The sequence below is a fragment of the Microtus pennsylvanicus genome, chromosome 2 (genome assembly GCF_037038515.1).
Source record: "Microtus pennsylvanicus isolate mMicPen1 chromosome 2, mMicPen1.hap1, whole genome shotgun sequence".
Classification (NCBI taxonomy): domain Eukaryota; kingdom Metazoa; phylum Chordata; class Mammalia; order Rodentia; family Cricetidae; genus Microtus; species Microtus pennsylvanicus.
In genome coordinates this window covers 145658529-145672491 of record NC_134580.1, presented here as the reverse complement: position 1 = coordinate 145672491, position 13963 = coordinate 145658529, and the positions used below count along the sequence as shown (strand labels likewise).

General features: G+C 47.3%; 1 protein-coding gene across 1 annotated transcript in view; it reads right to left on the bottom strand.

The window, feature by feature from the left end:
* Positions 1 to 811: 811 nt before the first annotated feature.
* The window catches only part of Dok5 (docking protein 5), a 154412-nt gene continuing 141260 nt past the window's right edge, over positions 812 to 13963 (bottom strand). The window contains exons 7-8 of the mRNA XM_075963198.1: positions 7484 to 7604; positions 812 to 1301 (exon numbers count right to left, since the gene is read on the bottom strand). Coding sequence (XP_075819313.1) covers positions 1237 to 1301; positions 7484 to 7604 — 186 coding nt within the window. The 3' untranslated portion in view covers positions 812 to 1236. The remainder of the gene's footprint in view (positions 1302 to 7483; positions 7605 to 13963) is intronic.

Here is a 13963-nt window from a genome sequence, read left to right as displayed (position 1 = left end):
CCCACGTGGTATTTGGACCCCACTTCCAGCATAAAAAGCCCTGCTTACTTGAAGTTCAATTAGGAATCTTGCTTTGTATTTTACTGGCAACCGCTATTGGATAGAGCCGTGGTGGCGGGGTGTCCTTGCTTGCTTGTCCAGCCTTGCAGGAACATAGCCTCAAATACTTACAAGATTCAATTCCCCTCTGGCACCTCCCCAGTGACACAGCCTGAGGAACAGGATGACCTTTTCTCTAGAAGCCCATCGCCCTTGGAGGCCCCTGAAGCAGGTGCCACTTAGTGCTCTACTGGCATCTTTGTTTCCTTGATGCCCCTCCTCTGGAAGTAAAGTTCTTGACAACAGAACCGGAGTCCTGGCGCTCACATCCCCAGAGTCCAGCAGAGCCCTGGGAACTCGTAGATTCTAGACCAGCTTAATGAATGAGCAAACGTCTGTGCCCACCTGCATCAAACACAACGCAGACCTCTGTCCCCAGTGCACCCACCCTCCAGAAACACCAAGGATAGAGAAAATTATCACCAGAACCCAAGGACCACATGCATAGCAACGGTTGCTTATTTTAAAATGCCTTAAACCAACATTCTACTCCAAAGAAAGGCTTTTTAGGTGGCTAGGGGGCATTAAGGAGTATGAGGGACTGTCGTCTTAGGAAGAATATTAAAGGGTCCTTGAAAGGACTCTTTAGCAAGAAGAATCAGTGAAAATACTGATTTAACTCATTGAAAATACAGCCAAATAGGAGTTCGTGGATGCACCAGAGCCGCACACAAGCCTCAGTCACTGAGGGATAGTGTGTGAAGAGATAATCAACGATGAAGAGGCATTTTATTGTCAATATCGACTGTCATACAGCTGAAACGTTTACAAAGGAAATAGCACAACTCCACAAAAGGACAGACTCAGAGATGCTCAAGGGGCGGGGGGCTTGTCTACAATAGAAAATCAGTCTGCAGCAATGACGCTGGCTCCTTCCGTCCAACTGTAAACGCCGGGTGGGTCAATATTATCCAGCATGTTTTGGCGAGGCTAGGACCATGTCTTTAAAAAAAGAAAAACAGAAGGGAAAAAAATATATATCTACATATGTTGTATCGTAGCATTTCCCACGGCCACACATTAGCAGGACGCGAAGCCGCTTTTCCTCATTCTGCTCTCTGCCGGGCTGTCCCTCTGTGTCCTCCTGCAGGGTCTGCGGTGCAGCACAGACGTACTAACAGCTCTTGGCAGTTGCTGTCAGTGCTCAGACCGGTAGGTGGGAAAAGTCTCTGTCCGATGAAGCTTCAGAGGGCTGGTGACATCTTTTACAAAAAGAATTAGAAAGAAGAAACCGTTATTGCTCAAGAAAGCCGGTGATCTTATTGGCCAGTAACACAACTGATTCTGTTTACCAGAATTCTTTCTTGGGGAAGGTATTCCTAAGGTCGCTGATAGTGATATGCAAATAAGCATCACCAGGGTGTGTGTGATTAACATATCATTTGCCTTTGGCCTTTGCAGTCAGCCACCCACTGGGCAGTTTATTAGCAACTCTGTTAGTCCTTAAATGTTCACGTGCAGTAGTAGTATACTGGCCATAGTTCTCAGCGGGAATGAGAGAGAAAAGCCGAGAGGGAGGGGGGGGGGACTTTTGATGCAGGTGCTTTTTGCAAACCTGACTCAAAATGAGACCATATCATGCTTTTTCTTAGGTCATTGTTAAGTAGAAGACTTCTTTCTCTACTTCAAGTTCAGTTTCCAGCCAAGTGAACAAGTCAAAATGCTACCCTTTCCAGTTAACACAGGAATTGGCCCAGTTCCGCCTTACAGGGCAGAGAGTAAGACTAACTAGACGCCAACAGCACCAAGGCAACCACAACGGAACACCGTGGGTGAGCCTTGGAATTCCTGTGATGCATAACAAAGAAAATCGGGGATCAGCCTGAACTGGAAGGGACCTGGGAGGACCCAAAGTTTATCCAGCCTGATAGCCATGATAGAAAACCAAGATGCTTTGCTGCCACCTGCTGGTGACGAGTGGCACAATGGAGCATTTCACCTGACTAAGCAGGTGGTCACACAGGGGGAACACAAAAAGAGGTGCATGGATGTTCACACATTCAAAACCACATTGTTCTGAACCGCGGAGCCAAGAAGGCAAGGTTGCCGGTGCCAGGCGGCTCCAAGGCTTTCAGCTGACAAACAGCCCAGCCTGAGTCCTTAGGCCTCACCCCTTCCTCTCACCCCTTCCCCTCACCCTGTCCTCTCTGACCCTGTACCCGGGTAGAAACATAGGTAATGACACACATAAATGATTTCCCTCTTCTACAAGATGAAAGGGAACACGTTTGTTCCACCCAGCCCTACTGAGAATTAAGAGAACTGCGAGGTCTTTGTGACTGTAAAAGTTTGCCAATTTACCCGAATCACAGCCCCAAATTAAAACAGATCCAAAGAGAACCAAGGGCCTGGGGCCAATGAAATGACTTCTTGGGAAATGGCCTCCAAGCCTGAGGGTCTGAGTTCAACCCTCAGAATCCACATGGTGGAACAACAGAGAAAATCCCAAAAGCTGTCCTCTGACCTCTTTACATTCATGCCGCCATTGCAAATGTCACACATACGCACAAACATACACGCAGGCACACTACACACACCATTGCAAATGTCACACATACACACAAACATACACGCAGGCACATTACACACACCATTGCAAATGTCACACATACACACAAACATACACGCAGGCACACTACACACACCATTGCAAATGTCACACATACACACAAACATACACGCAGGCACACTACACACACCATTGCAAATGTCACACATACACGCAGGCACACTACACACACCATTGCAAATGTCACACATACACACAAACATACACGCAGGCACACTACACACACCATTGCAAATGTCACACATACACGCAGGCACACTACACACACCATTGCAAATGTCACACATACACGCAGGCACACTACACACACCATTGCAAATGTCACACATACACGCAGGCACACTACACACACCATTGCAAATGTCACACATACACGCAGGCACACTACACACACCACTGCAAATGTCACACATACACGCAGGCACACTACACACACCATTGCAAATGTCACACATACACACAAACATACACGCAGGCACACTACACACACCATTGCAAATGTCACACATACACACAAACATACACGCAGGCACACTACACACACCACTGCAAATGTCACACATACACGCAGGCACACTACACACACCATTGCAAATGTCACACATACACACAAACATACACGCAGGCACACTACACACACCATTGCAAATGTCACACATACACACAAACATACACGCAGGCACACTACACACACCATTGCAAATGTCACACATACACGCAGGCACACTACACACACCATTGCAAATGTCACACATACACGCAGGCACACTACACACACCATTGCAAATGTCACACATACACGCAGGCACACTACACACACCATTGCAAATGTCACACATACACACAAACATACACGCAGGCACACTACACACAAAGACACGAATACATACACACACAAATATTTATCAAAAAGAGATACAACAGTTTGGACACTTACAAGCCTCAAATCTGAACCCAAACCCAATCCCCAACCCACAGTAGTTGTGTGGATGTTAAACTCTCCTAAGAGACCAGGAATCCCTTCTCTGTTCCCAGACAATTGGAAGATGTTTTCTAGTCTCTTTCTGATGCCCACGCTGCAACAAGGAAGCATAGTATCCATAGGAGGTTCTATGACTAACCATCCCGGCATGTCTTTATTATGATTTGGTATTAATTTCCTGCAGGGAGCAGACAGCCTGGACATGGTATCCAGGGAAAATCCACATCTTCAGTCAAGTGTGAGGCCCTTACCAAGCAACTCCTTAAACTCCAGAAGCTTCCAGAAAAACTGACTATTGCTAACCACATGGGGAAGGAGAAAGCCAGTGGCTAAATGGGCTTGAAATGTGGGTTTGGCTTAGGGACAGGAAATTAACTGGAGAGCTTTCTACCCCTTCTGTGCATGTGCAGCCTATGAGAGATGATGGAAAAATAGCACACCCAAGCCCAGGACGCTCCAGCCTGCCACAGAATGGCTGACTGGGGGTGGCCTCAGACAGCTCTCAGATGAATTTCCTACCACATGTGACCTTGACCAAGGTCCCACCTTCTATTTTGTCCCACCTCACTCACTTCAGGTCCCCCACAATCCTGAAGACATGAGCTGGAAGTCTGGCTTGTCCTTGTCATCTTTCCCCAGGACGAAGGAGCTAGTCTGTGGCATCTCTCCTAGCTGCACACAGTGTCTGTAGGAGGGTCAGCATGCGTATGCAGAAAACAACACAGATTCCCCGGCCTAGCCCCAGCTCCAACAATCTACCCTCCTGAAAATGGATAGGAACCTGAACAGGCTGGGCTCAGGCCCACTGGGCACTCTGATCTCTGCATGGGGGCCTCTGACTCACACTGGGCCAGGGTCTCTTCTCATTGCTAAGGATCCTGTAATGAAACTGCCAGGGGCTCAGAACACGGGTCCCTTGCCCATTGCTCCACTAACAGTCCCAGGATCCTCAGCAAGAATTGACCGCTGTGGGTCCCCAAACCTCAATTCTTTACAACAGAGAGGATGAGGGTGAGGATGGACCACTCTCGTCACCTTTAGCCATGGAGGTCCCCGACAGAAAAATGAAAATAAAGGCTATAGGGGAGATTCCAACAGAGACACACCCACGACGCCATAATCGGGTTTACTGTCTGAGGAGTGACCACAGCGCCCTGTGTCTCCTTCTCCAAATTGTTTTTCTGTTTCCCAATTAGTTCTGGTGGGGGCGGGGCATTCTGAAAAATCCCGGAGCAACGAAAGGCTTTGACGCGGGAAGATGGCGAATGTGAATAATAGAAAGGAAACTGGGCCGGGAGAGAGGCTCCAGCCAAAGCCAGACACCCTGCAGCTCGGTGTGACACCTTCAGGCTGCTTCTCCGAGCTCCTGTTTCTCTGCCGTATTAGAATTAAAATAGCAGTCGATTCCAGCACAGCTGTGCTCAGCACCCTCAACTCCTCATGTGCAGGCAAATCTTGACCACTGGCTCCCATCATCCAAGCCCTCTCTTCATATGCCCCCCAAAACCTGCTCATTTCTGTCTCGGGACCTTTGCCTTTGCTGATCTGTCTAGGAAGAAGTTCTTTTCTTTATCTCTCTAACCCTCCGTATGGCTGCCTCTTCTGGATTTAAAATCTCAGGGTAAATGCTGTGGACTCCAATAGCTCCTGATCTAAACAAGACCCTCACATAGCCAATAAATATGCCTCACGTTGTGTGAAGACTCTGTAGAGAGAGTGTAAACACGCTCTCTGTTACACTCACGTGTGCCAGCTTTGAAGCCAGTGTCTACTGAGTTATCATTCACGACTCTTCATTCGATGGCAAGCTACCTGCGGGAGATACATGCCTGGGCAGGGGCCCCGGGGAACGCCTGCCACCCAGCATGGCGCTAGCATAAAGTATATATGTGCTACAATAAACAGCCACTGGATCAGTAGTGGATGAGAAGCCAGAACGCCAGCTCCTTGCTGGGCAGCTGGGTGGTCAGTGAGTGTGTAGCGGATAAGCAGCCAGAACGCCAGCTCCTCGCTGGGCAGCTGAGCTCGGAGGCATCACTGACCCCTCTCATAACTAATTTCTTAGTAGCAGAAGAAAAGAGCGGCTTACTAGGGGTTGCTTTAAAATCCAAGCGCCTTAGGTGACTCCAGGGCAGTAACTTCTTTGTTTTACATTTTATTTATTTACTCCGTGTGAGTGTGACGGAGCCTCTGATAATAAAACTCTATTCCCACGCTTACCAGCAGGCGGCATTCTAGGCCTAAATTTTAGAAAGTGAGGCTTGTTTTTCCCAAACCAGTTAGATAAATCCTTCCCAGGTCTGTGTGATTCTCAGATTGACCACTAGAGATGCCAGGAAACTTGTTTAAACTCCATCGATGTGGGTGATTTGAGCAGTCAGCCGCTCCCCCTGTCTGTTCATCCAGGCACTCAGGTCCCAGGTAGTGAACACAGCATGGAGAACACCGAGTCATGAAGACTGGACAGGGCTGGGGAAGTGATTCAATTGTCAGGCTGCTTGCCCGTCATACACAAAACCCTGGGTTCCATCCCTCAGGCATGGGTATCCCAATCCCAGAAATGAGGCTATGGAGCCAAAAGCATCAGAAGTTCAAGGTCCTTCGTGACGACACAAGGAGTTTGAAGCTAGCCTGGGCTGCATGAGACCCTGCCTCAGGAAGAAAGAAGACTCCCAAGTTTTCTCACATTCCACCTTTCAATAATGATGGTGACCCTACGTAAGACACAGAAGACAATAGACAAAACCAGCTATGACAAGCCTGCCCTTCTGGACAGAGTGCTTCCCAGAAGCACAGTCAATACTAATAACATAGCTACATGATTAAACAATGAAGTTCAAGGTGCGATCACTGCGTCTTCTCTCTGCTCTTGACTGTAGATCTATGCTGACCAACTGCTTGAGTTCCTGCCTTTACTTCCCCTAAGTAGACCACAGCTTGGAACTGTCATCTACAATGACCCCCCTCCATGTTTCTCTTGGTAGGGTATTTGTCACAGAAACAGAGATGAATCCAGAAACGGAGGATCAGTCCAGCATGAGACCTTTCCAGGGCAGGAGCTGACATACCATCCAAGCCCTGCAGCAAGGATGCCCCACACAGGTTTCTTAATCGGCTTATATATCAGTCAGAGATGAGCAAGCTAATTTCCTCGCTGTAAAACGTCAGAGGGCATATTTCAGGGATAAGAAAGGTCTTAAGTCCAGTGTTAAACTGGGAGATCTCGTGATCTTCTGGTGAGCAGACCAATGCCTTACTTAACAGGATTTCTTTCTTGAGAGGAATGGGTGGGATCTAAGGGAAGCCTGGCTCCCCTGCCCTGCCCGAGGGTCCTGGAGCAATGGTACCTACCAAGAGTGCTCAGAAGCACCTGGGGTCTTGTTCAAGCTATAGGCTGGAGGAGTCCCCACCCCCTCCCATTTTAGAATGTCTGGGCAAAGTCCTGGGAAATTGTACTAGCGATTCCCTGACATTAGTCTTGATCCCAGAGGGGTGCTTCCAGGCTCTGGCCTCTAGCCCTTGGCCAGACTCTCCACGGGGGTCCCTAAATAGACAGGTTGCTGAGCCACTTTCTGGTACCTCAGGTCCCAGGACTGCTGTGGCCAGGGGCCCAAGAATCAATATTTTAGACAAATTCCTGAGAACATCGTAATAGATGCAAACTGTGGGGATCAGACATCCGGAAAGATGAAACATCCAGCATCCTAGGCCTCAGAGGAGGTCCTCAACTTGGGAGGTAACATGATAACAGACAACAGCTTAACCAGCCCCTCCTCTGAGCAGTCAGGCACGACTCGCTGCCCCACCCGACTGCAGGTGATGCGCCCGCTTACCTTGCAGGTGGTACAGCTGCCCTGTGCTATGCTGCCTCGTGATGTGCTGCCAGTAGGCACTGCGGGGCAGGGGTACCACGGTGTTCAGTGAGGCGGCCCGCTCACTCATCTTCATCTGGAGCTGAGATCAAAGAGAAGAGAGAGGAAACCTGAGTGAAAGGGTGAGGGAGACACGCGGCAGAACCAGCTGTCCACACACGGAGGATCCTTCACGGTAGTGGGCAGTCTCCGGCTTTGCCTGCTTCACAGTTCCGCCCTCCATCCTGTTGGCAACACCGACTTTTCTTTAAGGGCCACACTCCTGCTCAGCTCAACCCCCCCTCTAGTCCTCAGCAGGTGACCTTCTCACCCATTCTGGGGTTAGTGGGTCACCCAAGCCAGGCAGCCAAAATGACATAGTCCTCTGGGCTTTTAAATTTAAATTTTTAAAAATAAAATTTAAAATTTAGTCTATTAAATTTTTTATGGACCAATCAATAGAGGTGAGCTAAGGATTTGCGGCATTTATTTTAGTTGCTTGATCCTCTGGGTGGAGAATAATTCCCAACACATAGTAGGTGTGCAAGGAATAGCTGCTGGTGGAAGGTACCTTCTCAGGGAGGGAGAAAGAGAAGCAGAGACTGTCTTGGAGGAACAAAGGAGGTGAAGGTGAACAGATGCAGAGAGAGCGAGGGCTAGACAAGCCTCACTGGGTCCCAGAGGCCAACCCCAGATTGCTCTCTCGCCTGAGCCTAGGCAGTTTCTTGACTCAAGCTGGTTTGAGTTGGACGATCCATTGCCAGTGTAAGAAAACAAAAGCAACCCATTTGCTTGTCCAAGGCTCCTTCACTCAACTGTCTTCTGTTCTAGGTACTGAGAAAGCAGAAAGGCCAGCACAGCACAAGAGTCCAGGATCTTAAGAGAAACCCAATCCGCTCTGGCTCTGCCACAGCAGGGGGCTGGCCACACAGGAGGGAAACTTTAGAGAAAAGCAGTTAGAGCCACATGCACAAGAAGAGGTGCATGATGTGAAGCCATCCTCACACACCATCCTTGCCTAGGAAAAACTAAGCCTAGGGAAAGAGGCAGAGAGGATGGTGATAATGATGATGGTCATGATGATGGTGGTGGTGGTGATGGTGGTGGTGATGGAGTTGATGATGGTGGTGATGGTGGTAGTGATGATGGTGGTGGTGGTGGTGGTGGTAGTGGTGGTAGTGATGATGGTGGTGGTGGCAACAGTAATGACAATGATGGTGATAAATAGTGGAAGTGAAGGCTGTGATGACAATGAGACAGTGATGATGGTGATAATGAAGACAGTGGTCATAATGATGATGGTCATAAAGACAGTGGTCATATGATGGTGGTCATGAGCATGGTAGTCATGAAGACAGTGGTCATAATGATGGTGGTCATAAAGATGTTGGTCATGAAAATGGTGGTCATATGATGGTGGTCATGAAGACGGTGGTCATGATGACAGTGGTCATATGATAGTGATCATGAAGATGGTAGTCATGAAGATTGTGGTCATGATGACGGTGGTCATAATATTGGTGGTCATGAAGATGGTGGTCATATGATGGTGATCACAAAGATGGTAGTCATGAAGATGGTGGTGATGGAATTATGATGGTGGTCACAACAATGATGTCAGCCTGCTGCTGAGAGTGATGGTTATCTGCATTTTTTTAAAAAAATGAAGGTATTCTCTGTATGTATGCCTTCAGCCTAAGTGACTTCAAACATAATGTTGGTACATTCAATAAAACCAAATTATATTAAGTTTCACACCCAGGAGATCAAAACTCATTGCGGCTGATGAGACTTAACTTGCAAAAAAGATAAGCAATCACTCAAAGATAATTTAATTTATATATGTTGCTTTACCGTTGCTGGATTGAATTTCTGGTCCCTGTCATAACAGCATAGTTACCAAAATATGTCCCCACATGGCATTAGAAAGTACAGGGCTTCATGGGGGCAGTTTTCCCTAAAAATGGACTCTGAGATCAAAAGGTGGGAAGGATGAGCACTAAGCCTGGATGAAGCTTCTGTGGCCTTTTCAGACCTCAACAGAAGTCCCCCAGAAAGAAAAGAGAAAGAAAACTCAACTGTTGACCAGTGGCATCTGGTGATATTCATCCTCATTTGCATGCAAACTGAGAGATGAAGAAAGGAAAAAGATGAATGGAGAGGACACCCTGGTGATTTGATTGTCTAACATAAGATTATATTTAATATAATAAAAATTTCAATATAAAAGAAAACCTTGGGAAACAGCAGTCATTTCAAATTATTTGCCACAGTATTGCAAATATATTTAGATGGCCCAGCACAATCTGGCGGTATTTTTAGAAAGCTTATTTATTTAACGACAAGAATAAAGTGACACTGGTATCATGTTTTGTAGAGAACAGCACAAAGCCTGGCTTCTTATCCCCCATTGACCCTTTAGAAGAATATCCAATTCTAGGAAAGAACCGTTTTTTTAAAAAACTGACCTTGGAGAAAAATGACAAGAAAGGGTTTGTGTGCTGGACAATGTAAAACAACTGAATGGTCTTTTAAAGAGAAGATTCTGGAAGTCACTTGGAGACCGTTTGAGAGGGGAAGGCTCCCTTGTTCCTCCATGCCTCTGCCAGTCACTGTAGCTCAAGGAGGCGGACCTCCCACATCAGGTGTCAGTAACCATGTGCATGATTGACAGGAATATCAATTAGCAGCCGTAGTGCAGGGTTGCCTTTGGGTGGATGGAGAGAATTAGAGCCTTCTCCTTTATAAGACACTCCCATACTCCTGTATCATGTGGCTGCTTTTGACCGTCTCTCTAATACTTGCACATTAAAAAGGAAGAATCACCTCCAGCATTGCAAAACAAAGAGAATTTCTGCTAGGATGGGACAATGGCATTCCCGGAAGACATCCATCCACAAAAGCATGGGAGCATCAGGTTAGAGGAAGGTCACTCAGAACCATATGCTCATGTGCAGACAGAGTTGCTGTACAGTGAGGTCTAGCTTGGGCAGTCCATGAAGGCTGTACCAGGTTTACAAGGGGCTACAGAACACAGAAAAAAAAAACATTGCTTGGAAATGTCAGGTCTTAGTTGTCTTGTTGCCGTGATACAAATACACAGCTTAAGGAAGAAAGTGTTTACTTTAGCTCCTAGTGCAAGGTATACACCAGTAGTGTAGAGAAGTCAAGGAGGCAGGACTTGACACGGCTGGTCACATCAAATTCCCAGTGGGGAAGCAGGGATATGAATGCTGCTGCGGCTTGGCTCACGTTCTCCTTTTTACAGTTTCCAGGATCCTTGCCCAGGGAATGGTGTTGCCCACAGTGGGCAGACCTCTCCACCTCAAAACAATGAAGTTAACACTCCAGTAGACATGACCAGAGGGCCAATTCCTGGGAGATTTTAGAGTGTCAGCTTGACACTAGCCACACAGTTGGAATGAGGAGGTCCAGATGATAACGACAGAAGCAATATTTCCAAAGGCAGGCACCAGTGGATGGGTGTCCACATGCTCAAGATTGCCTGGTGTGGGCACATTCCTCTCCAGGATAGCCCTGTTCCTTGCTCATCCCCCATTTGTCAAGCACTATAGTCTGAAGTAGTCATCAAGGGCTTTGTCTCAGTCACAACTGACTTCCCTTCTTTAGAGAAAAGTCCTGTGCAAAGCTGCCCAGCCTCAGCACTACAAGGGATCGTTCTCCAACTTACCCAGTGCACCTGAGATCCACGGGAAGGGAGACACAGTGAGAAAGAGAATGAGCTGTATATCCTACCTGAGCCATGCACTTATACCCAGTCTCTTCTAGCACACACTTCCTGCTGTCTGTACAAAATAACAGCCAGAAGGAAATGGCACTCCTTCCGTGTATATACAGTGGATAAATAAATCATGAAGTATCCAAGTTGGAAGAACCAGCCCAGGATCCCAAATTAACCAGTCAAAGAGGCAAGTGTGTCCAAGCAAACAGAGCAGCTTCTTAGAGGGGGCATTCTCAGCTTGCTTAGACTCACATCCTGTGCTCTCCCCACTGCCTACAACACTCAGTCCAGTCACTTCCACCCACGACTGGACGCCATCAGATGTGTTCTTAAGCCTGGGGGTCCTCTCCATCTCCTGGCTCCCCGATGCCCGTGTGCCCTCCTGGATCTGCTCAGAGATGCCAGCTCTCCTCTTCCCTCCACAGGGTTAGGCAATCCTACCTCCCTCAGCGTTCTGGTCTTACTCTGGTTGTTTCATCCTTTCGCTAGCACAGCTCAGGTGGTCTGAAGCCTAACGCAGACCACAGATTCCTGGGAAATAAGGGAGAATAGCTTTAATTTTAGGGTCTGTAGCACCCAGCTGGGGACTTTAGGGGCTGAATGATTGTGTGATAGACGAAAGAAGAAACAGATGTGCAAATGGATGAAGCATGTACCGAGGAAGAGTTTTCAAAACTAAATCCCAGGCATCCCAGCAAGCGAGAGGGTAGTGTTCCTGAACACTGAACTCATGAGGCACTGTGTTCAGGTTAAATGAAAAGGGCTGTCACTGGCTGGGGTGGGGACACCACACTCACGCTCTCTTTTATTTTGCCATTCAGGTGGGGTGCTATGAGCATGCAAGCAGTCATTTAGGGCAGGCTGGTAGAAGGCGACTTCAGCTCCGCGCATCTATTCAGCAGAGTTAGGACAAGATCCCACTGGGCAGGGGAGACAAAGCTTCATAAAGTCAATCATGCGCCAACTTGGCACTCCCACACCCCAGCATCCCTTATGCCACAGGAAAGCATGAAGAGCTCTTTCTAAACCAGCCGAAGAGAGCCCTGATGCTGGGCGGTGCTCTGAACTACTCAAGGCCACCATGGGGTTTTGAATGTACTAAAGGTACCAAGCTGCCAGGAAGAGTTCCCTGTTCTTCCAGATCTCTTGTCTCAGGTCCCATGCAGTCAATAAACCATAAACAAAACAACAAAAATATCAGTAGAGGCTGGATGGGTGGCTCAGCGGTTAAGAGCACAGGCTGCTCTTGTAGAGGACCTGGGTTCAGTTCCCAGTACACATGGCAGCTCACAACCATCTGTAATTCCAGTACTGTGGGATACGGTGCCCTTTTGAATATATAGGCAGGGAAAGCACCCATACACATAAAATAAAATAAATAAACTTTTAAATTATGAGACTGTCATAAAAAAAACAAAAGTAAACCTAATGCAGATGATCACATGTGTAAACCCAAAATAATTTTATTTGATGAAAGAATCAACTATAAATGACATCATATTTCTATATTTCCATTAATATGAAATTCTCAGGAGAGGTGAGTCCCTGGGGGAAGTAGATATGCCTGGTGCACAAAGGACATGGGGTTTCCTTAGGAGACAGGGGAATGTTCTGGAATCAATAGCAGTTCTGACTAACTAGCTAGTTAAATAGCTAGTGACTAACTAGCTAGCTTTAAGGGTGTGCACCTATGCTGTGCATACAGAGATGATACGGTATGTTCCTGTCTCAAGGAAGCTGCCACCAAAGTCACAACTCCATTAGCTGCGCCTACCATGCAAGTTGCTAAAGAAGCACAGGACTTTGGGTTGGTGCTTAGCCTCCCATCAAGCAGCCTCAAAGACACCAAGAGCCTCGACACTGTCCCACCATCTGACACCATGACATGACCTTGCCATCTGCAATGTTCAGACTAGAGTACAATCAAGTTACCTCCACGAAAAGAAAGCTGCAGAAATACAATCTCATAAAGTTTTACAGATGTTTACTGTATGCAGCCCACAGGCCCTGGGTTAGACACATCTTCTCTGGAGACCTGAGTGGTTGTTGGTCAGGTTATGTAAGGTTAGTGATAATGCCTTAGCGGAGCCATTAAGAATCCTCCCAATGCTTGTAGTCAAGAAGAGGCTGTATCCCAAGGTCTCCTCCCATACTAAGAAAATCCTATCAGCCTCTTAAGAGAGAAAATGTTCTAATGATCAGGCTACTCAGCACCCGTACAACCTGGAAGGTAATGACAGCTGACCTCCCCACTCCACAACCCGCCAACATTTTTGGACTCTGGATTCTTCCTTCCATCTTACTGACAGGAACTCAAATCCCCTTGCCTTTTGAGAATCTGAGCCCAGAGGTTAACGGCAGCAGGGGCCTTAGCTGTAATCCTGCCCCATATTGCTCTGCTCCCCAATCCTTCTGCTTATGCAATATAGCTGTATTTGGTGAATTGAAACGCTGTTGGATAATTTTCCTGTATGCTGTGAATATGCACTGCTCTCACTGGTTGATGATAAAGCTGATCTAGCCTATAGTCTGACAGAATATAGATAGTGGGGAAGCCAAATAGAGATACAGGGAGAAAGAAGGGCAGTGGAGTAGACACGACCCAGGAAAATGCAAGCAGACCAGTAAAAGCTCTATCCACATGGCAATACATAGATTGATAGATATGGATTAATTGTAAGAGCTAGTTAGCAATAAGCCTGAGTTATCAGCCAAGCAGT